Source organism: Prunus avium, chromosome 4 (assembly GCF_965620075.1).
Source record: "Prunus avium chromosome 4, drPruAviu1.hap1.1, whole genome shotgun sequence".
Classification (NCBI taxonomy): Eukaryota; Viridiplantae; Streptophyta; class Magnoliopsida; order Rosales; family Rosaceae; genus Prunus; species Prunus avium.
The window spans coordinates 27,220,085-27,246,574 of record NC_142287.1 but is presented as its reverse complement, the minus strand read 5'-3'; the positions used below and the strand labels follow the sequence as shown (position 1 = coordinate 27,246,574).

General features: G+C 36.2%; 5 protein-coding genes across 5 annotated transcripts; 4 read left to right on the top strand and 1 right to left on the bottom strand.

Moving 5' to 3' along the window:
• The first annotated feature begins 4 nt into the window (after positions 1-4).
• LOC110771856 (Pectin lyase-like superfamily protein) lies at positions 5-2,675 on the top strand. The gene is made up of 4 exons (XM_021976212.2): positions 5-64; positions 331-639; positions 1,175-1,690; positions 2,230-2,675. The coding sequence occupies exons 1-4, from the start codon at positions 20-22 to the stop codon at positions 2,455-2,457; spliced, it is 1,098 nt and encodes a 365-aa protein (XP_021831904.2). The 5' UTR covers positions 5-19; the 3' UTR covers positions 2,458-2,675.
• A 1,480-nt stretch (positions 2,676-4,155) lies between these two features.
• LOC110772327 (polyadenylate-binding protein-interacting protein 9) lies at positions 4,156-10,932 on the bottom strand. Its single transcript, XM_021976761.2, has 10 exons — positions 10,128-10,932; positions 9,151-9,261; positions 9,008-9,052; positions 6,821-6,893; positions 6,629-6,741; positions 6,447-6,506; positions 6,243-6,290; positions 6,067-6,135; positions 4,648-4,709; positions 4,156-4,557 (listed from the first exon to the last, which is right to left on the bottom strand). Exons 1-10 carry the CDS (start codon positions 10,386-10,388, stop codon positions 4,503-4,505), a joined length of 897 nt encoding a protein of 298 aa, XP_021832453.1. The 5' UTR covers positions 10,389-10,932; the 3' UTR covers positions 4,156-4,502.
• A 5,279-nt stretch (positions 10,933-16,211) lies between these two features.
• Positions 16,212-17,104, top strand: LOC110771492 (2-hydroxy-palmitic acid dioxygenase MPO1). The gene has a single exon (XM_021975803.2). It carries the CDS (start codon positions 16,304-16,306, stop codon positions 16,892-16,894), a length of 591 nt encoding a protein of 196 aa, XP_021831495.1. The 5' UTR covers positions 16,212-16,303; the 3' UTR covers positions 16,895-17,104.
• Positions 17,105-18,724: 1,620 nt separating this feature from the next.
• On the top strand, positions 18,725-19,376 carry LOC110771863 (2-hydroxy-palmitic acid dioxygenase mpo1-like; the record flags this gene model as incomplete). The annotated part of the gene is made up of 1 exon (XM_021976224.2): positions 18,725-19,376. A coding segment is annotated over one exon (567 nt), but the record flags the coding sequence as incomplete, so codon positions are not given.
• Positions 19,377-20,630: 1,254 nt separating this feature from the next.
• LOC110771474 (disease resistance protein RPM1-like) lies at positions 20,631-24,415 on the top strand. Its single transcript, XM_021975780.2, has 2 exons — positions 20,631-23,835; positions 24,174-24,415. The coding sequence occupies exon 1, from the start codon at positions 20,989-20,991 to the stop codon at positions 23,803-23,805; it is 2,817 nt and encodes a 938-aa protein (XP_021831472.1). The 5' UTR covers positions 20,631-20,988; the 3' UTR covers positions 23,806-23,835; positions 24,174-24,415.
• The last annotated feature ends 2,075 nt before the right edge of the window (positions 24,416-26,490 follow it).

Below are 26,490 nucleotides of genomic sequence, written 5' to 3'. Positions count from 1 at the left end.
ACCCAAGTTTTTCAATGTGATGGATTATGGAGCTGTTGGAGGTGGAAAAACTGATAACAGCCAGGTAATATACATATACACACACATAAAGCCGCATAAAGGAGCAATTTTATGTGCATTTTTTTTACAAGGTGATATTCTAAACTACTTTAATGTACGGAGAATGAGATCAAACTCGAGTGCAAGAGGGCAGACATACTTTCTTGACTAATTAACCTACCTCACATTTGCCTTGATGCATATATCTAGATGCATGTCTTTTAATCATCACAATTATATTTCTTTCTTTCTAAGAATTAGTTGATGCTCTTTGTGAATACATGAATTTAGGCATTTTTGAAAGCATGGAGTGACGCATGCCAATGGAATGGAAAGTCCAGGGTCGTGGTTCCCCAAGGAACATTCAAGCTGTACCCGGTGATATTCTCAGGCCCATGCAATGGTCCGATTGCATTTGTGATTAGGGGGACTTTGAAGGCTACTACTGATCAATCAAGCTTTAGTGCTCATAGTTGGATAAACTTCCGGTACGTTGATGAGTTGAGGGTAAGCGGCGGTGGTACCTTGGACGGCCAAGGAGCCTCGGCTTGGCATTTGAACAACTGCAAAAGTAATCCCCAATGCCAGGCTCTTCCAATTGTAAGTCCTTGCTTTTTCTCTTCTACAAAATTCTTTAAGAGACAATATTATATAACAGTCTTACAAAGGGCATGCATATATATATATATGAGAAGCATTTACTTAATTTTTTGTTCTCATCATGAATTTTATTTGTGTTACGAACATTAATGCTACATTACAAGGATACGTTTTCACATTTATGGATGCATTTGGACAAGTCTTGTACATGCATTATTATTAATACGTTACTAAACAAAATGAGCGGTGCTATAGATTAAGAGAGAGCATTAGTGACAACATTAGGTAGGGTTCAATGTGCACTTAATACATTAATTACATGAATATCCTTTAATTAACAAATTAACCATGAAAAGTGTTGCTATTTGTCTCATCTCAACCGACAATTCAAATATATCACTTCTCTAATGGAGATGAAAACTACTTGTGCAAGACCGCGTATTGTGGGATGTACAAATAATATTATTTAAAATGATTAGTGTGTTTATGGTCACAATTTAACATCTTGTTCTACATGTATTGTGGAATGCATCAGTCTATGAGCTTTGACTTCGTCACAAACGCAATAGTTCAATACATCAGATCATACGATAGCAAGAATGCCCATTTCAAAGTCTTCGGCTGCCACAACATGGACTTCAGAAAAATCAGAATCTCAGCTCCTGCTGACAGCCCCAACACTGACGGAATAAAAATCGGAAGCTCATACCGCATCAGAATCGCCCATTCACGGATCGCAACCGGCGATGACTGCGTGGCAATAGTGGAGGGAAGTAAAAAAATCCACGTCTCTAAAGTTTTCTGCGGTCCTGGGCATGGAATCAGCATTGGAAGCCTTGGAGGGTATGCGAATGAAGATGACGTCGTTGGAGTGGTTGTGAAGAACTGCACGTTCTTGGGGACTAGCAATGGCGTGAGGATCAAAACTTGGGCTTCTCCTTATGCCAGCAAGGCTTCCAACTTTACTTTCCAGGACATTTTCATGGATGATGTCCTCAACCCCATTACCATCGATCAAGAATATTGCCCCCACCCTCCTTGCTCTCAGCAGGTATATATGTTCATTTTTATCTCCTGCTTCATATTGAGATGTTATGTTATCGGATTATCAATTTAAGGTCTTATTTACATGTGAATAAGGTTTCAACTAATCAATAGTGGTCTAGATTAACAGTTCGACAATACATATACCCTAAATCCACAAGTTTAAACCCTCTACTTATGTTTTTTTTTTTTGTGTTGACATGGTGTTCATGTCTAATACTACTTTTGTTTAATAATCTTTGCAATGCATATCTGAACTTTTTGACAGAAATATAATAATGGTACAAGAAACATTAGTAGAGAATCTTAAACATAAGAGAAAATCTCTTTCGATTGTTGAACAATATCTGACATGTTGTATTGTTAGATTATCAATTTAAACAATTAATCTTGTATATTATAATTTGAAGGTATGATCTAGATTTTTAAATTTAAGAACGTGGCGGATCAAATTGTGTATTTGATAAAAGAACATTATACCCTAAGTAGGGTTCCAGAAAGCAGATCTTATTTAAGGGTTTCCTTATTGTTTCTTCTTGTATGCAGACTTCTTCGAGTGTGCAAATCAGCGACATTACATACAAGAACATATGGGGAAGGTCGTCATCGGAAGTAGCCGTTAGTCTGGTGTGCAGCAAAAGCAGGCCATGCAAGAATGTAGTGCTGGAAAATATCAACTTGGCCCATTCTAATCCCCTAGGACGTTCCAGTTCGGTCTGCTTTCATGCCAAAGGCGCCTCTCATGGCTCCCAAACCCCTCCTCCTTGCTTATAGCTAGCTCTCTTCTCTTCTATTTTTCAAGTCTTTTTGGCATCCATGTTAATCTTTAAAGATGTCGCTAATTAGATCTCCTTCTGTTAGTTTTTTGGTAGTTCTCTCTTCATCCATATCTTTTGGGATGAACTGCTTGGCAAGTGTCAAAGAAACATTGCCTGAAGCAGTGGATACATCACCCACTTGTTCCATACTTCAGAAATCATAAATAATACGTACTTGGGTGGAAAAAAGAAACAGTGGTTTATATATAGTGGTGTCTCTTCTCCTTGGCAATCATGTAATGAACATCTAGTATATATTCAAGGGCTTTTCCTTTCGGGTGCAATTCCAATTTGACAATTTTCAACTTTAGCACGGCCTAATCAAATTCGATACTCGAAATCCCAAAATTCCAAAAATTTCGAAAAATATTGAATCGGAATTGGAATGTATCTCAAAATTCCAAGAATTCGGGATTTCAACCTTTCGATCTACTCACAATAACAAATTTTGTGTTTGAAATGAATATATTCGGATTTCGCGAGCTCTCCCCCCTCTCCACCGTTTTGAGAGTCAAAAGCTCCTCCCACCCGCTATGGTGTTTCCTCCCTGAGCTATGTCTCAAATTTGGAGCTTTTTGTCTCCTTTTGGTTTTTTCTATCCTCTTCCTCGTCATTCTTAGTTAATTCTCTCTAAATTTATGCCCAAATCTTAAAACCCTAAATCTACAGTTTCTCCCTCATCTTTTTTCCCCATCTCTACCAACATTGTGTTCCAGCCTCCACTTCTCACTTCTTCACTCCCATTTCCCCCTCTGTTATGATGCTTTCCACCCCTTGCCTGAAGCTGCCTCTTGCCGCCAGTTCTCCACCATCGACCTCCGCTCCTCGACTTCACAGGAAGAGGATGCATTTAATTTCAAATGCAGTGTGCACTTTTTACTTGGATTATAAGAGTGCTTTTTGCTCAAGTAACTTGTTCACCCAAATTTTCCGTTCGGACTTCTGGTTCACCTAGTTACCAGAGGCTCCTCCTTGATGGTTGTGAACTTGCAGCTCATGTTCCCATCTAGTTGATTTTCATAGAAGTTCAAAATTTTTATTTCATTTGTATCACTCTTCAGGTAAATGTTTTTGTTGATTAGCATAGATTTTAGCACAAACAAGGAGAGGAAGGTGAATAAAACCAAGGGAAGAGAGAACCCGCTCACTACAACTTAGTCGAAAACTCATCATCTTCTTCCATAATTACTTGCCACAAGACAACTTGTAGATGAGCAACGAGTGGATACGTCCAGAAGACCATCATCTAAGAACTGTGTCCCATTTTGCCCAATAATTATTTATAGTCTCATATTAGAAAGGTTTATATAGGGTAAGATTATAGATAGAAAGTCTCTAGTGTTCTTACTGCCCAAGACCAGCCTAAAAGAGATCAAACATCTAATAAACCACTGCCCAACAATCACAATATACATCTACCTACATCTACATGTACGTGCACGCCTTCATTGAAATGCATAAGCATAATCTAGTTTCAAAACCAGACTAGAAATTCGACCCAAAAAAAAGAGACTAGAAAACGAAGGTTATTGAGGGACAAAAAGGGAACCTAGAGTTTTGGTGGAAATTCTGTTCCTGGGTTTCCCTAGTCACTTGGTGTTTTACCCTCCTAGAATTTCATGCCATGAGGAATTTAACAACGGTGGGGAATTGGTAAACTGCAACATTGTGGCCATTTATTCAGTAAATACAAATTGGTATTTAAGCTTTCCAAGTGCGTGCACAGTGTGAGCAAGGACATACTCACAATCATAAACAGAACAGAACTGAACTGAACTAGAACTTTCAAATCAACGACGAGGTTAAAGGTAAGATTGTCAAGATCCAAACCATCTTTTAAAACTTCAACTGAAGCAGGGTCCCAATATTTCAGCCCAGAACATGAACCACTGCGACGGAAAAGATGGAAATACTGAAAGGAAAAGATGATTAAACAACAAAGTTCCTCCGAATCGTAAAGCCCTCCAAGCTCCATCCACAGATCTTTTCCGGTGGTATTGGTTAATGCAATGGACGAGTAACACGTGGCCGCACAGGTGTCTTTGAAGGACTTACCCTACAGAGATTACAAAATATACAAGATATTATGGTATTGACCTGACTTGAAGAGTTGGGATAAAAACTTATTTTGGATCAGAGACCACACCTGATGGGTTGTGTTCCCAACACCATTCCGCTACAATTCAGTGCAAGTATGGCACTTTCTGCCTGTTCATCAAAGCAAAAGAGTAAGCCAACAGGATTTTTCAAGAGAAAGAGCATTTGTCTGGACTGTATTACTGAAAAAGATTTTAAATTCCTCAACATAGTTTTGCTAAACATCTAATGGAATATGACATAATCCTTTATACAGCTCTTGTTATAATAAAATGAAACGATGGACCTCCAGTCAACACATACATGCACACACGGTATAATCTAAGGAACCAAAAATGGAAAGTATAATTTTCAAGGGCAAACGATTAAGAAGGAACAAAATAAAATTTGAAGCATCAAGTTTTCATATATGTCTTCATGATGTCAAATCAGAAGTACGGCAGTCTTCAACCAAAAAAATAAGAAACCGTCAAGCATTTAATATGCGAATGGCCCTTCATAAGCAGATATACTGATACAGTGATACTTTAAGTTCATCGCACATCACATTTACCTCTTTCCATGTAAATGCAGAAAAGGAAGTATCCTTGTGACACATAAAAAGGTAAAGCTCTTTGTCATTCCATAACAACCTAATGTGCAGAAGTTCTATGGTTGCAACTTACATGGAACAATAGTTCAAGATCTCTAGAATACACTAACTGAGCTACATTGCAACAAATGCTCGAACAATACACCAAAGTGTGTTTTTTTTTTTTTCTATATCTTTTTCTTCAATGGGTTGCCTTACACTTGGGAAAATAGAAGATTCTTTATCTTCCAACTGAATGAGATGGAAAAGGGGAGGAAACAATGCCCAAGATTGAAACTGAACCTGTCTACATGACACTATGGTAAACATTTTTATTGCACGTATCCTAATTTACTCCCAAGAAAATCTTCACCCCACTTGACTTACACAAGAACAAAAACTTCTGAAATGGAACAAGAACCTTTGATAGAGATACCATTCAGACGCTTGTTCCATATGCCATCATTAGTTATGCAAATAACACAGTAGGATAAGTAATTCCTAGACTTCAAAGCTATTTACCAAAGTGTACGTAGTACAGCCTAGAACAAAATAAATAAACACTAAAATCAATATAAAAGTTTAAAAAGAAAACCCTTAACGACAACAAGTGATATTTGCACGTGCCTAGGACTCTAGACACCATCATAAGGACACCTCTGGAGAGTGCTTCTTTTCAAAATATACACGAGACACTTGGTACTCAAAGTTTGGGATAATTTTGGTGCCAGTGGTATTCCACTTGGGAAGGGAGGGCTTTCAATTGGAAGAGATCCAGCATTTGATAGAATAATATAGATCAGAGTTAAGGATTAAAAAGAGTCTTTATACATCATAAGCATATCTTTAAAAAGTTTTGACTCTAGTCGGCAATCAACCTTAATGTTGTAAGCTTACCATTGCAAATTCAACAAAAGCTATACGAGTTGAATGCACATGATCCCCCAAAAGCCTCAAACGAGTAACCTGCAAGTAAAAAAATTATCAATATCAAATTAGCTTTCACAACAAACACTATTGACACGAAAAATTATATGTAATAAATAAATAACATGCTTTGGAATTCTTCCTACCTCACCACAAGCTGTTTCAAAGAAATTCTTGACTTCAGCTTGAGAAACCTGCATATACAGTAATATATGGAAGATTCCAGTTATTCAACTGCCATGTATGTATGTATAAAGGCCTGATGGCCAATCCCACAGGCATCATCTGGGACACAAGGATGCACTGAGGAAACCAAATATTTCATTATGGTAAAACAGGAAAGTGTATACCTTCTTATCGATATTTGTACAATATACAGTCCTGCTACACATTTCCCGTTCATCTTCTGACTGCAAATGAAATCATAGAAAATCTTATGAAGGCAAAAATCTTCAGAGTCCAACCTTATTAAAACATTAATGCACACATCATTCAGAAAATGAACGCAAAACTTTTAGAGCATTGTTCATACCCTAGGGAGGAATGTAGGGTTCACAGGAAGGATGGCAGTTTTTGAGGGTAAGACCCTAACAGGATAGTACCCTAGCATTGTCCCACCAAGGTTCAAAGCTGCTCTCGCACCATCTGTTGACAAAACTTCCATGTGACATGCAATCATAAGATGTTACAGAAGTTTGCAGGCCAAAAAGCTAGAAAATCTTACGCTCATCAGCAAACTCCACAAATGCAAAACGGAGTACGGAGTGCGGATCACCACAAATTCGGCAGTCAACAACCTTCAAAGATAAAGATTACAAAAAAGTTTAGGAGTGTCATTTAAGATATTAGCCATCGAGTAAAAAGCAACCACCTTCATATTATCAGAACCTAGTATCCTTGCACAAGAGATGAAGTACATAAATTGCCTTTAACAACAATGCTTATGTGCCTTTCAATGCTTACAAGTATGATAAATCATAATTACTGAAAGGCACATAAACATCGTTCCAAATGCCAAATCCTTAAGGAAAAACATTTAACCACTAACTTTCTTACGTTTCACCAAAGATCAAATAACATGAATAATGTATTAAAAAGAACACAAAAGTCAGATAAGGAAAATTATAAAATGCATGTCATTCGAGCGGGTGAGGGAGGGAAGGGGAGAGGGAGAGACAGAGAGACAGAGACAGAAGCAAAGAGAAACCTTCGTTTAGACTATCTTTTATCCTTGTTTTAGTGTAATCCCCATCTTGCTTATGTATCCCTTCAAAGTATTGAGTCCATAAATTTAACCTAATTGTCAAGTTTACGATATGTAAGTCAAGTCTTCATATTTGAGCTATGTCAAACCGACACATTTCTACAATTTATTTTTGAACATGCGTGAAAAAACCTGCATGATAGTGAGTGTGGTGGAAGCACCGAATGACAAAAATATTAATTTTTATTTCCAACAATTACTGCTGTACAAGTATAGGTATCCCTTCATTTCCGCTGCATGATAGTAAGTATTGGTATTTCATAGCCTAAACCTTTATAAACAGCATGAATGAATTCTACTGGCAATCCAGAGTATGCGGAAAACCAGAAGGGGAAATTGACTGTTGAATATATAAATCCCATCATTAACAGCAGAGATCCACTGGAAGCACACTTTTACTGGAAGAAACATCATAAAAAACAGGAGATTCACTGGAAGCACATTTTTGAAATTATATGATCACAGAAGCTTCACAAAACGTTATGGGTTAAAGACTGCAAGAGAAACTGCACTCGTGCAGTATAAAACTAATAGAAAATAAGCTTATAATGTTTGAGAAGTGGAAACGCATACATCAGATAACTGTGATTTCTATTATGTTTAAAAGAAAATCTCTGTATAATTTAGTATTCACATTATGAGAGCTGTCTTGTCCCAGATACCCTGTTAATAAAAAGCTTTTTCTGACAAACTGATATTGAAATGGAAAATGATAGTAAGTTATTACATTCTTTTTCCTGCATAATATTATCACCCATTTGTAGTCAAAAGGTATTCACGAAAAAAGCCCTACAAAGCAACACTACTATATAAACTATAGCTGTTACGATAAATCCTTCTCATTTACAGACATCCATAGCCACAAATCTAAAGAAAACCACTTTCCCTCTTATTGTAGAGATCTTTACCAACCCAGAACGTCCAGCATAACTTCACTAGGAAAATAGTACAATCTCATTTATACAATTTTTAACAGGAAAACGACATGAACTTTGATTCAATAAGAAAACAAAGAAGCCCCTTAAACTTTGTAACATTTATGAATTTCGTTTCTTCATATTTTTATCACATGACTTGATAGAGCACGAAATCATCTGAAAAGAAACAAGACCTGATATAGAGCTTGATATAGAGCCAACAACAGAACACCAAATACTCTTGGCCAGAAGAGCATCAAAGCAACCCTCAAAACTACCTTCAACCCATGTGTGGATCAAGCCAAGGGTGTCATTTCATATAATTAAATGTTGCATACAAGATACCATAAATAAAATTATTTATGTCCGATACAAGTTTCAATTATATACATTACCAATACACTTAAATGGAAAATTCTTGAGGATAACCACATGGCATTTACCAACACTGCTACAATATACTTCGTCACATGATCTCAGTCCTCATTTTAGAAGCGGACAAACAGAACATGAGAGACTTCATTTCGGGAGGAAAAAGATGATAGCTTACTTTAGGAAAAGAAGAAGTCTTGTTATGGAATTCATGCTCTGTAAGACTAACCACAAAATTCTAGAGAAAGCAAAGAAACAAAAGGAAGCGCCCAGGTTTGAATTTACACATTTATTGAAACAACACTCTTTCTAAAATCAGAAAACATAAAATGGAATCCAGGAAAGCAATGTGACTTACTTGTCCGCAACTACTAAATATGGCAGCAAGACGCTCTTCGGTAACCTAAATAAGAAAGAGTGAGTTTTTATAACAGCTATTTGTTTATAATTAGAAAGGACAGAAAACCCAATATAAGTATCAGTATCTTCCAGTTCACTTACTTGCTGATCAATATCAGAAACATATACTGTTCGTCTAATACTATTTTCCCGCTCAGCTCTGAAAGCTCTCCCACTAAGTCTTCTCTTCCCCTGATTAAAGCTATTTCTTCTCTGAAAAACACAAAAAGTATAAATTACTATGACCAAATTCAATGAAGGAAAATAATAACTACATGTGTAGAACGTAATCCGTATCTTTTCAAACAAAGTCGTTTCTTACAAAAGAACAGCTTCAGAGGTTCTCAATTGATAAGACGTCCAACAATCAAATCATTATAAATTCTAACTAAGAATAATGATGATGGCAATACTAAAAACCAGTCATAGTGACTAACAATTAATAATGATGATGAGAAACACAGTCATGATTGAAAATATGCACCAAACAAAACTCCAGGATGAATAATAAAAGTGATTGCTAAGCGTATCCAAAAAAAAAAAAAATTGCTGACCAAAGGAGCAACCGACTTTCCAACACAAACACACAACCCAAAGAAATCAAACTGAATGTTAACTGAAAAAATCAAAAGGCTAAACAAAATACACAGAGCTCATTTACTCTCAAGACGAACAAGTGGAAACTCGAACTTTAGATCATGAATTCAGACTGCATCAGTAAACAACTAACTTCTCACCAGAAACTATGCATACGGTTACAACTTACAATACTGGAACTATACATCCTTTTCATTTCTATCATAATCAGCAATCACTAAACTATTTTATAATGAATGATCAGCAAGGCAAAAAATGAAATTCAAGAACCCCACTCACCGACAACCTGAACAGCTACCAATTCAACGAAAAACCCCAATTCAAATCACATTACATCAAAATTACAATAATTAGAAAAATCCCACAAAGCCCATTTAGCTAAAATCCGAACATAATCAGAAGAAAAACAAAATATAAGAAACAACCCATTATTTAAATAAAACAAAAAAGACAAAAAGGGATCAAAAGAGAGTGATCAGTACCCTTCGATTATTGGCCAGATTATCATTGGCTGAGAGCTTATTGTTATTGACCGCCAAAGAGTTGTCAAAATTGGAATGTTGGTGGTGAGAGTAAGATGAAGGGAAAAACTCTTTGGCTAAAGGGTTCAGCTTGGTGAACATATCCACCAGCTTCTGCACATCAAATTCTGATTTGGATTCGGACATGGGTTTTGACATTGAATCCAAGTTTGAGTTTTTGACAGAGGCTGCCTCACCGGAAATCTCAGCAACCGCAGCCATAGAATCAAAACCCCCCACAGAGATTTAAAAAAAGGAGGAAAAAGAAACTAGCAACTACTAGAATTATAAATAGAAATGATATAAGAACGAGAATTCAAGGAGAGAATAAAATTAATAAATTAAACTATTTGTTGCTCTTCTTCTCTGTGTTTGTTGCTGTCCCTCTGTAAATGAGGGTTTATTAGAGCTTGAGATTTTGGAGCGTAATTGAACAAAAACAAAAAACAAAAAAGATTGAAAATTTAAAGAAACTCTGAGTAGAATAATAAAAATGGTTGAAAAGAGGAATATGGGTTTAGTGGACAATGATCAGAGCTGAGGTGGTGATGGAGATGGAGGTGTTGGGAGGAGCAAACAGTTGGCTTTGGGTTTGGCTTCTTTTGCTAAATGCTCTAACCTTTTTCTCTATATATCTTTCTCTCTCTCCTCTATTTTCTTTTTATGGGTTTTTTGGGTTTGGCATTTTGGCTTGGGTTTCAGAGAGAGAGAGAGAGAGAGAGAGAGAGTTGAGTGTGTGTATTGAAATGTATGAGGACGTTAAAAATGGTAAGGAAGGCAAAGCTAACGTAAGGTGACTTAAGCAATAACAAAAGCTTTCATTTTATTTTTGTTTCTATCTCTTGCCCTCCATCTCTGACTCTCTCTCTCTCTGCTCACATTCTGCAAGTGCAACAGATAGACATGTCATTCATAATCATAAACTACCCCTGAATTTATTTTTTTTACAATTATAGATAAATATTTTAACTTTTTTTATCCCAGCAGATTTGTAATTGGGTGGTGACAGTAAACCCTAAAAATGTCTTCTTTTTTCATGGCATATATTCATTTTAGTGTTGTTAGTTTTTTTGAGAATATAATAATAAGGCAATGTTCATCCATGTGTATACTTTATATCTTCTGCAAATATTTTTTTGTGCCACAAGGAATAGGTTCTTATTGCCTTTAGGCAATGTGGTTGGTTTGGAGTGTTTTGACTTTTGGTTGTAGGGTTTAGTTTGGAATTAAAGAAGTATGGACCATGTGGGGGAATTTTATGTGCCACGTGTCAATTTAGATTTCTTTTGGGTATTATACTCCAATTGTAAACAACATGTTTAATCAATTAATCAATGGACTGTTTAGTATTTTTATAATCCCTACTGTTGGTGATGGTCACAAATTCATTTTGTAAATTGAATGTATGTCATGACTCATGAGTAATGAAAATATGAGTGACAACAATGATGTTGATATCTTATTAAGGTTAGAATTATATATATATTTTTCTCTTTTAATTCCAATATTATTCTCTTTTTCTATCATGTAGTCTTTTTTTTTTCTTTTTTAGAAATTCTGAAATTGCAATTATAATTCAGCCAAAAAAATCACTAGTCACAAAGGGTCAATACAAACTAGCCGTAAAGAGTCATTACAATAACGGAGCAATCTGACATCAAAATTAAAAAAATATAAGGCTCCTCCACTAACGATCACGCATGATCGAAACTAAGAACTTAAAATTGAAAACTCTTGTGCATTTAAAGATAATATTGGGTCAATTGAATTGGGTTGAGTACCAACTACTCTTTTACTCAGCACACCCCTTTTGCTTAAGGTTGCAATCATAAGTTTCTCTTCTTTATAACTTTACTTAAATTTTGATTAAAAAAATTCAAAGAATATAACTCCCCCAAGCATGATTACTGTAATTGGCAGTTTCATAAATTTGCTTTTAGACTGGGAACTACTCTATTGGGTATACTACTAAAAAGAGAAGTTCAAGATCATTTTCAATCTACACTAGGTAAAATTTTAGGGTTAGATAAGGGCTATTTTGAGAGTATTTAGATGTGAGTAAAACAAGGGAATATATATATAAATAGAGAATAACACAAATTGCAAGTTAATCATTATGATGACGTATTTAATTTATTCCTTTCAAAGGCCTAAGGCTACGAAAAAGACTAGGACGAGAATCGAATTTTCATCGCGGGCCATGGAAAAATGAAATTTGCTACTATAATAAACTATGAGCCTTGGAAGAAAAATTCCCAACTATATTGCCCTAATTTATGAACAAAGTCCATAAAAACCAGCTGCTCGCAGTTGACAACCACAAGCATTAGTTAGGAGGATCTTGCGTTTGGTAAAGCAAATAGAATAACAAATGAAAATGAGTGCAGATATGTACGAACTTCAAAAAAATATTTCTATTTTTGTTCTGAATTATTGGATAGAGAATTGAGATGAGACTTTACCATCATTTGCTGAGCATGAGAATCACCTTTCTGTCTTCTTCTGCGAGCAGTTTTGCCTTTTCACTTTCTTAATTCTCACTGATTACTATTTTAATACAATCGTAGGTTTGTTTTGTATGATTAGCATGGGCCAATGGTGAGAGATTTGAGCTTTTGTGTTTGGACTTTGGACACAAAACTCCAACTAAGGTGACATGCAATTATTGTTAAATACTATACAAGTTGAAAATATTAAAATTAAAATAAATAAAACTATTTCTGATAATTTTTGCCCACAGGTTGAAGAAATAATGTTTATTTAAGTTGGCAAATGGGCTTCAATCTCAATGCCAAGCAGCACAGAAGAGAAAATCAGACTCTGGAGAGAAATGAATGAGGCCTGAGATTACAGAAAAGGGCCCTACTAGGCCCACTGGGCCTACTGGCTTTATATTATTTGTCATGTTACTGGCATATTCATTGATTGTTAAGATTTTCTTAGGACCAGTTTGGCATTGTTGTGCTGTGAAAATAATCGCTGTCAGATTTGCTGTGAGAAAAAGCAATTTGGTGTTCGGTAAATGTTGTTGGTATTGATTTCCGCATAATCAAAAAATAATTCCCGTATAATCATTAAACCCAGCGCCTCTTCGAAACTGATTCCAACAAAATCAGAAAATGAAAGTACCTAATTAGCTACTTTCCCTTATAGCTTTCTCTCAAAGCAATTTTTAACAATAAGCGATTTTCTCATAGTTTACCAAACAGGTTGTGCATTCAATTTTTTTTTAAAAATCACTTATTACCCCAAATAAGCAATGCCAAACAGGCACTTATTATATGATTGGGAAATTTGTATAAATACCATCTGAATTTTTACTCGTGTGTGAGATTACCACCTGAATTTCTAATTTTTACTTGTAACCACCTAAACTATGTAAAGTGTTGAAATTTACCACTTACGTATAACCTTGTTAAAAAATTTCCGTTAAATCAAGTCACATATTGCATTTAATGTGTATTTTCAAACTTTTAGATATGTGATAATTTTAAGAGTATTTTTGTCAATCAATATAAATAAAAAAAAATTAAAATTTTAAAAACTAACCTAATTTAATGTTAAATGAAAAAAGTAAATAAGAAAACTAACCTAATTATTTCACGACTTCCCCACCTCCTTCCAACATCAATTCTCCCCCACCAAAATAAACATCTCTCTCAAATCGAGTTATTCTTCCACAATGGCTGAGGCCAATCTTCATTGTTCTTTTTTTTATTCCTTTCAAAATTTTGGTGTTAGTTGCTTCACTAGGTTTGGATCTCATGCCCACGTTTTGCCTCTCATATTTTCTTCATTGCACATCCCCTTTCAACAATATGACGGTAGATTGACCTTGCGGAAGGCTATGTCTAAAGGAAAGGCAAACATAGCCATGCCACCATAAATTATGTCGGCTCAATAACTTTTCTTTCTTCGTTTTTATTCTTCTAGATTTGGGAGGGGCTACGTGGGTGAGTTAGGTTCTTTTTTTTTTCTTTCTCCTGTTAGTTTTAAATTTTTTTACTTATCGTGAATTGATGAAAATGTCCTTAAAAAATTATCACATGTTTAGCATGTGACTTGATTTAACGAAATTTTTTAATGGAGTCAGATGTAGGTGGTAAATTCCAAAACTTTATATAGTTTAGGTGGTTACAAGAAAAAATTAAAAGTTTAGGCGGTAATCTCACATATGCCTAAAAGTTCAGATAGTATTTATGTAAAATTCCCTATATAATTTATGGCGAGCTTTTGTATTGATATAACACTGAATGCACTTGAATATTTGATTTTAGGAGCATTCCCATTATTCTCCAACTTTAACAATTTATGGTGGTTGTCAATTTATGGCGTTCACATTTGAGAAAGGTTAGTTTGAGGCTAAACTGAGTCAGACCTTACCTAAAGTTTCTATGTTTTCACATCTTTCGGGTAATCAGAGGCGGCTCATGGGGTGTGCGAGCTGTGCGACTGCACAGGGCCCCCAAAATTTAAGGGCCCCAAATTTTTCCCAGTCAACACATTCAATTAATTAAAACATGAAAATAAAAATGAAATATTAAATATCACCCCACAACGCCACATGCAAGGCCCCAAAACCAAAACCAAAATTGAATTGAATATTAATTATCAACAACTTCCACGACCTAGAGAGTCTCTCTCTAACGCTGCAACTCTTCTTTTTATTTATTTATTATGTTTGAAACCTGTGTTTTCCTCTTCCCAACTCTTGCGCTGCAAAATCATTATAATATTCTTTTCTCTTTTAGTGAGTCTCTCTCACTCGCCTCCATCAAAATAAATCCCTTTCTATTACCACCATCTTCCATCAAATTTTGGATTGTAAAAACCCAAGCTTTAGCCCTTTCCCCAAAATCACAGTTCTTTTCTCCCTCCCTCATTCACATGAGAATTCACCGAGCATTGAAATTGGAAAATCAATTTATCAGCTCTGTGATTTGGAAGAGTGACTAAAGAAATTTTTCTGGGAAGCTCTTTCCGAAGGTGTTCCTCCCGTGTCAGAAAATTTTGTTTATATATGGATTTTTTTTTTCCTACTTGTATATGCGGGGCCTTGACATCCATATCTGCACAGGGCCTCCAAAATCAATGGACCAGCTCTGCGGGTAATACTTGACTGAGTCAAGTGTATTAGTGATAGTAAATGTTGGCGAGAGAGAGAGGGAGACAGAGAGTACTTGCAATACATGAGAAAGATTATTGTCTTCTTTAAAAAAATTTAGCCATGACTTTTTTTGTACGTGATAAGTTGATTGACAAGTACCGTCCAGTTAATATCTGTGACATATATCATCTCTTTAATATCAAGAGAAAAGAAAGAAAAAAAAGTTCATTTCTTGTAATTAAACTCAAGATGTAATTATCTTAGATAACAATGACCTATATATGCAAACATGGACTTAAACAGGTTGGCTAGAGCGGATATGCTTCCTATTATGCACCCGAGTTCACATGCTAGTTTAGTTTAGACTAAAAATAAAATATCATTGGTATAAAAAATAAAAAATAAACATAATCTATATGTACTTCAATGCAATACTTTGTACAATATTAATTGCAATGCCTTGATTATCTTAGACATAGAAAATTATCAGGTATGTATCAAACAAAGCTCAACAGGTCTTGTGTTTAGCATTGGATGAACAATTTCTGACAGAAAAACTAGTAGGTATAAAATGGAATCATTAAAGTTGAGTTTAACAAAAAAGTTGTTTCCACACGTAATGACTCAACGTGACCAGATAAGGGCATGTGCTATAAAACCCTTTGGTTTGGCATAGGGACAAGATAATGGTAGGTATAAATTTGTTTTTTTAAATCTATATCCCAATCCAGTCCTTTGCCCAAAAGATTACTTTAATCCATCTCAGTACCGTGCAGTTCAATCCAACTAAAATCCTTCTCCATGAGTCAATACAAGTCGACCATGAAACACATTTTATACCAATTGACCATTGACGCTTGTAAAAGCAATTAATAAAAGAAACTTCAAAGCACTGCACAGGAAACTTCACCTCCCCCAAATGTTCTATTTATACCCCCCATTTCATTCAGTTTCCTGTCAAGTCTAGCTTCCCAAGAAAATCTGTCCTTCTTCCCAACAGAAACAATTTGATTTTGCAACAAAAAATTTCATGGGTAGGTCTGGATTGTTTGATCTTGAGAGGCACTTTGCCTTCTATGGAGCATATCACAGCAACCCTTTTAACATTTTGATACACACTTTCCTTGTGTGGCCTTTGTTCTTCACTTCTGTTCTTCTTTTCCACTTCACACCTTCTGTCTACAGTTTCCCATCTGGGTTTAGTGAGCATGGACTTGAAATGAATTTTGGGTTTGTTTTCACTGTGATGTATGCCCTGTACTATGTTGGCTTGGATAAGAAAGCAGGGTCCTTGGCAGCTTTGCTCTGTTTTGTCAATTGGGTTGGAGCCAGTGTTCTTGGTGGTGAGCTTGGGTTTTCAAAATCATGGAAGGTTGTTCTGATTGGTCAGTTGCTCTCCTGGGCAGGACAGATCATAGGCCATGGGGTTTTTGAGAAAAGAGCTCCTTCAGAAAACTTTGCTGAAGGGCTTCTGATGGGGCCTTACTTTGTGCTGCTTGAGCTTCTTCACTTCGCCTTTGGCTATGAACCTTATCCAGGGTTTTACAAAAGTGTGAATGCAAAGATTGATGCTGATATCTCAGAGTGGAAGGTGGCCAAGAACCAAAAGAAACTCTCTTAATTATCTGAGATGGATTGAGATGAATGTACTGGTTATTTAGTATTAAAATTTTGTCAAATCTCTATGTAGTTTATGAACTTTGGTATTTTGTATGAAAATTTTGTCAAATCTCTATGTAGTTTATGAACTTTGTATTTTGTATGAAAATTTTGTCAAATCACTGTAGTTTCCTTCCTTTATGAACTTAATGAATGTACTGGCTTTCTACCATCAGCTTCTTCTTTTAACCTTTCGGTTTGTTGACAACTAGATCAAATGCAACTTTGCATTTTTAATGGTCTTGCCAGTTGCTTTAGTTTCTTCTTTCTTGGGATGTTTGCTTTCTTTTCTAGATTATCTCTAATGATCTCGTCAGCTTGCTTTGCAAATTAATGCAACTTGCACAAAGGAATCTTGTGTTGCTTGTTCAAGGTACTGACAATGCATTATGTTATTAAAAAAATAAAAAAAAAAGGTGGTTTTTTCTTTTTCTATAAAATTCTTATTCAAATACTTAGATATAAATAATATATATATATAGCTTAAATAGTAAAGTAAAATAAAGAGACAAACAAATAAATAAATAAAAGTTAAGATTAAGAAAGCAAGCCTGGTATAGTGAAAGCACGTCAAAGACGCTGTCCTAAAGCCTTTGTAGCCTCCCTACGTGCAGGTAATGACGGTCTACAAGACTCCAAGATACGACCCCAATACGCAGGCTTAAGGTCCGCTATGAGCACGTTCACAGTCGGATAGAGATTTCCAAGCCACAGAACCGTTGCCCAAAAATAATATAGAAAGTAGGGAATATATGAAAGTATGAGAATAGAGAAATCTGATTGTGGTGTGTTGAAATGTGAAGGAGGAGTGGCCTTTTATAGGCATCCAAAACTTGTAACCTCCATACACATTTAACCAGAAAAGTTGGTGCAATGATTAGAAAATAAAAACTGAAAATTAAGCAATTTGTAACTCCCATAATAAATAAAAGAAAACAGCCAAAATTAAAACAGAAAATAAAACATTAAAATTTAAAATCCTTTCAAATAATAACACATTATTCTTATTAAAATACCGGAAACAGGGTGCAGTTTTCCTGTTCTAATTGCAGAGGACATGATGGCCTATAATATATTTTGATGCAAAAGTTTGTATAATTTCAATGCCTTTGATTATTTTCGACATGAAAATTCCGAGGTACGATGTATTTCGTTGGCTTTGTAGTACAACTAAATATCATCAAATCAGAGGTTTACTGACACCAAATCAGCCAAACCAGAAATTAGGAGGTAGAACATATGATCATTAAAATTGAGTTTAATGAAAGTGTCATTGGTTGCTTCAACTTGAAGACTTCACATGAATAGGTGGCCAGGTCCAATCAATTGTGAGGCATGTGTCCCATGGTGATCCATAAGAACTCTGGTTGCCATAGAGATAAGACAATGGTGGGTAGAAATATGTTTTAATATATAGACCAATCCAATCCTTTCCCATAAAATTAGTCTAACAATATTATAAAAATTGACCATTGACACATTGTTATACAATCAAGAAAGAAAATTTCAAAGTAGCTAGCAGGAAACTTGACCAGATGTGCTTTTATCTATACCCAATTTGTTTCATTTTCCAGTTAAGTCTAAATTTCCAGTAAAACCTGTCCTTTTCTTCCAACAAACACAATTCAATTTGGCAAGAAAAGTTTCATGGGGAGGACTGGATTGTTTGATCTTGAAAGGCACTTTGCCTTTGCCAATGGGTTCCCACCACAGTGGTGGTGGATTCCCCCTTCCCCCCATGGCACCCAGGATCGAACCCCAGTGGGGTTTCTTTCCTCCAATGTAACCAAAAAAAAGGCACTTTGCCTTTTATGGAGCATATCACAGCAACCCAGTTAACATTTTGATACACACTTTCTTTGTGTGGCCATTATTCTTCACTGCTGCTGTTCTTCTCCATTTCACACCTTCTCTCTACAGTTTCCCATCTGGGTTTAGTGAACATTGTCTTGAATTGAATTTTGGGTTTGTTTTTACTTTGATGTATGCTGTTTTTTATGTTTGCTTGGATAAGAAAGCAGGGCCCTTGGCAGCCTTGCTCTGTTTTCTCTGTTGGGTTGGAGCCAGTTTTCTTGCTGGTGGACTTGGGTTTTCCAGGTCATGGAAGCTTGTTCTGGCTGCTCAGTTGTTCTGCTGGACTGGACAGTTCATAGGCCATGGGATATTTGAGAAAAGAGCACCAGCTCTTTCAGACAACTTTGTTCAAGCACTTCTAATGGGGCCTTACTTTGTGCTGCTTGAGCTTCTTCAATCAGCCTTTGGCTATGAACCTTATCCAGGTTTCCATGCAAGTGTGAGAAAACAGATTGAAGCTGATATCAGAGAGTGGAAGGCCAAGAACCAAAAGAAACTGAGATGAATGCATTGCTTTAATTTGAATTGATATTCATGAATGTACTGGCTCAAATGCAACTTGCATTTTGTCTTGTCAGATGCTTTGTTTCTTTCTTGGGATGTCTGCTTTTTTTTTGGGTTGGATTATTTCTTTTGGTCGATCCAGTTCATCTGCAAATGTCTACTTTTTTTTGGGTTAGATTATTTCTAATGGTCTACCCAGTTGATCTGCAAATGCAACTTTTAGAAAGGAATCTTTGTTCAAGGTAATGATAAAAATATTGTTCTTATTAAAAGACTGGAAAAAAAAAAGATGACTACATCTCAGAAGTAGGATTTTCTTTTGCCACCCCATATCATCACAGCTTTAGATCTTGATCAGTTGGCCAAAAAAGGAATAAGTTGAGAAAACTTAATAGGCAAGTTATGGTCCAAAGAATCATTTGCAGGCACGAATGCAAAATCCTTGGTGACTTTCTTAGAGATTTGAGCATACTAGCTAAATTCTCACATTTTTTTTTCCTTTTTTTAAAATATCGGTCTAGTGATATTTCTTTTTCTAATGTTATCTCTCTTATTAATTAAAAAAAAAAATTGTAGATTATTGATGTGGTGGAGCAGGAGTGGGAAAAGCTTCTGTGTGAAATGACATCATAATAAAATAGAAAATAAAAGACAAAGTCTAGCAAAATAGGAGAGAACAATGAAATTAAGGTCAACCAGAAATTTCTTGCCATCCACAGCTCACACTGTTCCAGGCCATATAAAAAAATGAACTACTTCACTTGGCTTGGAGCCTTGGATGACTTAAAAAGAATATGGCTGACCTGTTCAACACATATAAGCCAAAGTTTCTCAAGTGGTCCTCGTACTATCTGCTAAATCATGATATTTTCTCTTGAGACTTTTCCACACATATCGATATTGATCCATGCCCTTATCAACCTTGCAACTAGATTATTAATTCAATGGTTATTGGGAGGTTTTGGGTTACTTTTAGGATATTTTATATTTTTCATCAATAAATATAAAATTTTAAGTGTAATCGGTTGTATATAACATGACAAAATTTGCAGTAAGGAGGACAGTCGTAACTTGTAGCTTGATGACAACTAGGAAATTGTTTAATGGTATTTTCAGGAGATTGACTCCCCTACGAGTGAGTTGCTTTGCAAGTCAGTGCAACTTGCGCAGAAAATTCTTATGTCATGGTTTTGGGAAAAGAAAAATCAACATATAATTCAGACAAAAAAGTTCATCCCCATGCAACCTCAAGCTAAGAATGCATGTGGTCCTCACACACAATTTTATTTATTTATTTATAATTTTCTGATTACATACATACTAAATATCTTTTAGTATAATTGTATCTATTCTAGGTACTGAATATCTACAGCTTCTCAGTCTCTATAAATCTGTGTTCACACCACCACACTTTCATCATCCCCATCAAAATAATACTATTTCAGAACCCTTCTTCCTATAATGTTCATCCACCAAATTTCTTCCATTAACCTCTCAACGTCCAAATCATTTTCTAGTTTACAAAGTATGTGTCTTGTTCATGCATCATACCATTCTAAGCTTCCTTTTATCATGGGCAATGAAGTAATTGTTGTCTCTTTCAGTTGTTAATTTCTTCTGCACCAGTTTTCTACATTCTGCATTTTTTAAAGCAGGGTAGTCTTTTAAACTTGGAAATTTGTCTTTCTCCACAAATTAATGGCTGAAATTGCCGTTCAAGTAGCGTTGGTGGTAGCGGAGAAGGCGATAATCTTCCTCTACTACAAACTCAATCATTCAAGTACTGTCCGTTATGATGTTCAAAAAGCCAAGAATTGTTTAGAGAGGATGCGAGCATATTTAAGGGATTACTCAGCATCATCATCATCATCAGAAGATCGTGAAGGACTTGAAGGGCTTAAAAATCGTGTAAAACAGGTCCAAAACATAGCTTATGAAATTGAGGATGCTCTTGACATGTTCATGCTTGAGGTTCCTCATCAATTCCATAGCAATGCATTCTCTGAGAAGATACACGGCCTTGTACATTACCCAGCAGTACGAAAAGCAAGCCACGAGTTCTCCTCCAAAATCGAAGACATCATGGAAAAAAAGCTTCGTTTTCTTTTAGACCTTGATTCAATTCACCAAGTTCCGGGACGAGACCAAGAAGGCCGCCCAAGTTCCAGCACCACCAGAAGGGAAGATAGTCATTCGACTCATCGCCGTCTTGAAGAAGAAGAAATAGTGGGGTTTGAGAAGCCTAAACAGGAACTCATCAAACAGTTGGTGGAAGGAGATAACTCAAGGCCTTTTACCATCATTTCGCTTGTAGGTCCTGGCGGCTCTGGCAAAACCACTCTGTTGAAGAATGTTTTCGAAAACAAAATGGTCCAAGGGTTTTTCAATTGCCATGCTTGGATTGATGTGCCGCGTGACTTGTGTGACCGCAAACTCCGTGAGCTCTTGCTTAACATGTTAAGAAAATTTGACCCGAAAGGCAAAAGGGAGGGACCAGATCATCATGAAGATCCAGAAGTGCAATTGAGACAACTTCTTGAACAAAAGAGGTTTGTGCTCGTTTTAGATAATGTTTGGTGCAAAAAAGATTTGGAACGCATTGTAAATTATATTCCAAATGGTTTGCCTGGGAGTAAAGTAATCACAACTTCTCGTATATCTGATGTAGCTTCCGGGAGAGCAAAATCTCCTGCGCACATCCATGATTTGAGCAATTTGTTATCCAAGGAAGATGCTCGGAGTCTATTCTACAAGAGGGCTTTTCCTAATGATAGAGAGGGAAAGTGTCCACCCGAGCTTAAAGAGTGGGCAGATAAAATCCTCAAGAGGTGTGAAGGTTTACCCTTTGCAATTTCAGCTGTTGGTACTTTGCTAGCAAAGAAACGACCAACTCCACTTGAGTGGAAGAAGTTACATGACAACCTCGAACCCAATCTTCCGATTATCAGCCAAATTTTGCAGCCAAGTTACGAGGATCTTCCAAGCCATCTTAAAACTTGTTTCTTGTACTTCAGCATGTTTCCTGAAGACTACTCCATTAGCCGTGAGAGGCTAATTCGCTTGTGGGTAACTGAAGGATTTGTGATGCAGGGAAAATCTGAAGGATTTGTGGTGCAGGGAAGAAAAAAAAAACCAATAGAGGAGGATGCAGAAGGTTATCTCACAGAACTGATTGGAAGAAATTTGGTTCATGCAAGTACAATGGAGGTCGATGGACGAGTGAGGAGCTGTCGTGTTTTGAACCTTGTTCTTGACTTCATCATCTCAAAAGTGGAGAATGTCATTGTCTCATTTGATGAAAACTGCAGTTGTAGTACTCCAGATGAGAAAATTCGACGCCTTTCTGTTCATAACGTTAGTATGACCAAGTTGTCAAGGAATAGAGACTTAAGTTGTATTCGTACCTTATTGGTGTGTGGGCAGGCAAGTTCTCTCTCTGAGCTTCTTAAGACCTTTAGATTTTTAAAGGTTTTAGATTTGCAAGGTGTCCCTTTGGAGGACTTTCCCAATTATGTTGTTGGTCTCACTCTCTTGAGGTACCTATGTCTGAGGGAAACCAATGTTAGAACAGTTCCAAAGTCCATAAAGAAGCTTGGATTCTTGGAAACCTTCGATCTTAAGCAGACCAAAGTGACCAATTTACCAGCAGAGATTTATGCACTCCACAATTTGCGGCATCTTCTGGTCTATCGCTATGATGTCCCGAATTATGTGACATTTGGAGCTGCTAGAGGAGTAGAAGTTTCTGCAGGCAATATTGCAGCTTTGTCCTCCATACAGAAGTTGTCACTAATTACGGTGAAAAACAACAGAAAAATCATAAGAGACTTGGGGGAGCTGAAAGGTCTTAGGAAGTTGGGGCTGACAGATCTTGAAAGAAAAGATGGAAGGGAACTGTGTTGTTCTGTTCAGAAAATGGAAGATCTTTCAACACTTGATGTAAGATCAACGAGCGAGGAGGAGTTTCTTGACTTGGATCATGAGGAATTTCCTCACTATCTGCAACGTCTATATTTGAAAGGGCGCCTAGAAAGGCTGCCTAAGTGGATTTCCCAGCTCCATAGTGTAGCCAAGATTGGTTTGAAGTGGTCAAAACTAAATGCCAATGAGAACCCACTTGAGGCCCTCCAAGCTTTGCCTAATCTGATGGAGCTCGATTTGGTTCGCTATTACACTGGGGAAAAGTTGGAGTTCAAAAAGGACACGTTCAAGGAGCTGAAGATATTACACATTGAAGAATTTGATCAGCTAAATACGATGGTTGTCCAGAATGGAGCAATGCCTAAGCTCAAGAAGCTGACCATGTCCAGATGTCAGAATTTGGAGTTACTTCCACTCGGCATTGAGGGTCTAAGATCACTCGACGAACTGCTTCTATATGACATGAACAATCTATTCATTGCTAGGCTTCAGAAGGGCAGTGAAGACCGGCAGGTGGTGGAGCACATTCGAGTCATTCATTCTCTCTATCTCGGGAGCAATCAACGCTTCACTGGATTTCAGAATCTCTCTTGATTTGCATTGACTCTAGAGAAGAAGCACGAGGTGAGTATAAAATTGCTTATGTTTTGTTGATGACTTGCAATAGTTTTACCCTGTATATCAATAATCTGCAGCCACTTGCTCTAAACTTGGGATTAATGTTGAAGAATATAAGTCTCACGTCGGAAACTTGACTAAATAAAATACAAAATATAATGAATGGTTCCACTACTGATATCATCGAAGTCTTCTGTAATAACATCTCACACCTATTAGGCTTTGTAGATGATTAAGTTGTGGACAATATCGGTATTGCTAGTAGTGGGCCGTTGGCCCGTTTCTCTGAAAGTTAACCGTTAACATTTTGACTGACCTTTTTTTTTCCTTCCCTCTTTGTTTAGGCCACATTGGGGAGAGTAGCTGAACTGAAGGTGAAGATGGGTTACAACTCTATTGAATTGAAGAACACTATGGTCTGTTACATTCATTTTTATTAGAACAGCATATGTGGGGCAAACTAATCTCCATGCATTATTAGCTATATAATTTGCTTTGTCTATGCATTTATTTAGTTGATTGTAAGCGCAAAACTTTGATTTATTCATAATGAAAATTGAGGCATGGCAATTAGTTTAGATGCTCACATTCTATATAACACCTTCCAATTTGGTTTGTACTGTTGCAACAAAGACTTCAATCGTCGGAGAAATGAGATATAACTTAAGGAAGTTGAATTGTTTTAACCAAATTATATGTGCAACTTGACCAATTTGAGATGGGTGTGAGTACAGTTGGAGCTCTCGTTCTCTCTCTCTTTTTTTTTTTTTTTTTTACAACTCTCATTTTCTTAATGGCTTTTTATCACAAATGGTCCTTGACGTTTACGAAATTATCACGAATGGTCCTTGAGGATTTTTTGTGACACTAATAGTCCTTAACGTTTGGGCTTTTTTTTTTCACAAATGGTCCCTACCATTAGAAATTCTGTTAAGTGTCTTATGTGGAAGATAAGTAGAGTCCACATATCCAATCACATCATGACATATGGATTAAATAAATAAATATTTTTTTTTGGATAAAAATCCATTAAAAAACATTTAGCCTCTCTCTCTCTCTCTCTCCCTCTGTTTTTTTTTTCTTGCCTCTACAACCCAACCACCACATGCCCACCCTATATACAACCATACAAAGATGGCTCCGGCAGGGAAAGCACAGGCCACGGCTAAAGAACTTCTTGATTCAATTTTAGATGCTGTTGTTCGGATTTGGTGTGAGTTACTTTCTGATTGTTAATGTGTTCTTATTTCTAGTTTTTAGGTTTTTATTTATGTACATAAAGTAAAGCCTATAGTTTTAACGTTGAAACTAAATTCCCTTGCATAATTCTTCAGAGAGAGAACCATGCTGTTGTCGGAGAGCTTTTGGAATCAAAGTCTTGTGTTCAAATGGACATGAGCACACCAAAATCAATGCCAACAGATGTAAATTGGAATCCACAGGGAGGAGAGAGGGCAGAGCCCCACAGAGAGAGAGAGAGGCTAAATGTTTTTTAATGGATTTTCATTATAAAAAAAAAATCTTTCTTTATTTATTTAATCCACATGTCATGATGTGATTGGACATGTGGGCTCCACTTATCTTCCACATAAGACACTTAATAGAATTTCTAACGGTAGGGACCATTTGTGATAAAAAGCTCAAACATTAAGGACTATTAGTGTCACAAAAAAAACCTCAAGGACCATTCGTGATAATTTCGTAAACGTTAAGGACCATTTGTGATAAAAAGCCTTTCTTAATTAGAGTTAAACTTTTGCATCCAATGTTGCCTTCGGGAACCTCCACTCCTGCAGCTCCATCATCACAATCACAACCGCGATTGACTAAAAGATGGCTCATATTGTTGAACTCATAAATCTCTTTTGGTAATTTAGTCATTAGACCATCTCCAACCATTAGGGTGGAAACCCAAATTTTTAGTTTTGAGCCCAAAATTCTTCTCCAACCATGTATTTTGGGGAGTGGAAATTTGAGAAATGTGAAATTTGGAGTGGAATTCCAGTCCAAGTTTTGCCTGGACTGGTAATTTGTGTGGAGCCCAAAGCTCTATTTTGCAGCCCATGTGAAGAGGCAAAAGAGGTGGGCCCCGCGTGACAGCAAAGCTGTTTGGCAAGTAGCCCTTTTGCACAACACATGGCAGCTTCAGGAGAGAAAGATGTCGGAATCCAACGGCTGAAAAGAGCTGGGTGGTTTTTTTATTTTTATTGCAAAAGTTGGGTTGTACTTGTTTTTATTTTAAAGTGAAATTCTATTATGCTTTGGAATTTTAATTTTTTTGGTTAAAATGTTCACAAAATTAAATCACGAAGGTTGAAACAAAAATAATGTCAAGAAAAACTAATGACAAAAAAAATTATGGGTTAATCATTCTTAAACAATTTAATAAAGTTGTGGACTCAAATTATGAGTCTGCAAAGTTGGAGGGAAAAAAAAAAAATTGAGTCCTGAAAATATATGAACAATTGTATTTTGGAAGGTGGAAATTTAAGTTTAGCCCCAATATGGTTGGAGATGGTCTTATGTGTATTCTAAGTTTGAAACTCTAATATATTTCAAAATCTTAAAATACATTCCAATTTCAATCTAATTTTTTGCAGTACTTTCGGATGTCGGAATTGATTTGGACTCACCAAATTTGAAAATTTTCGAATCAAAATA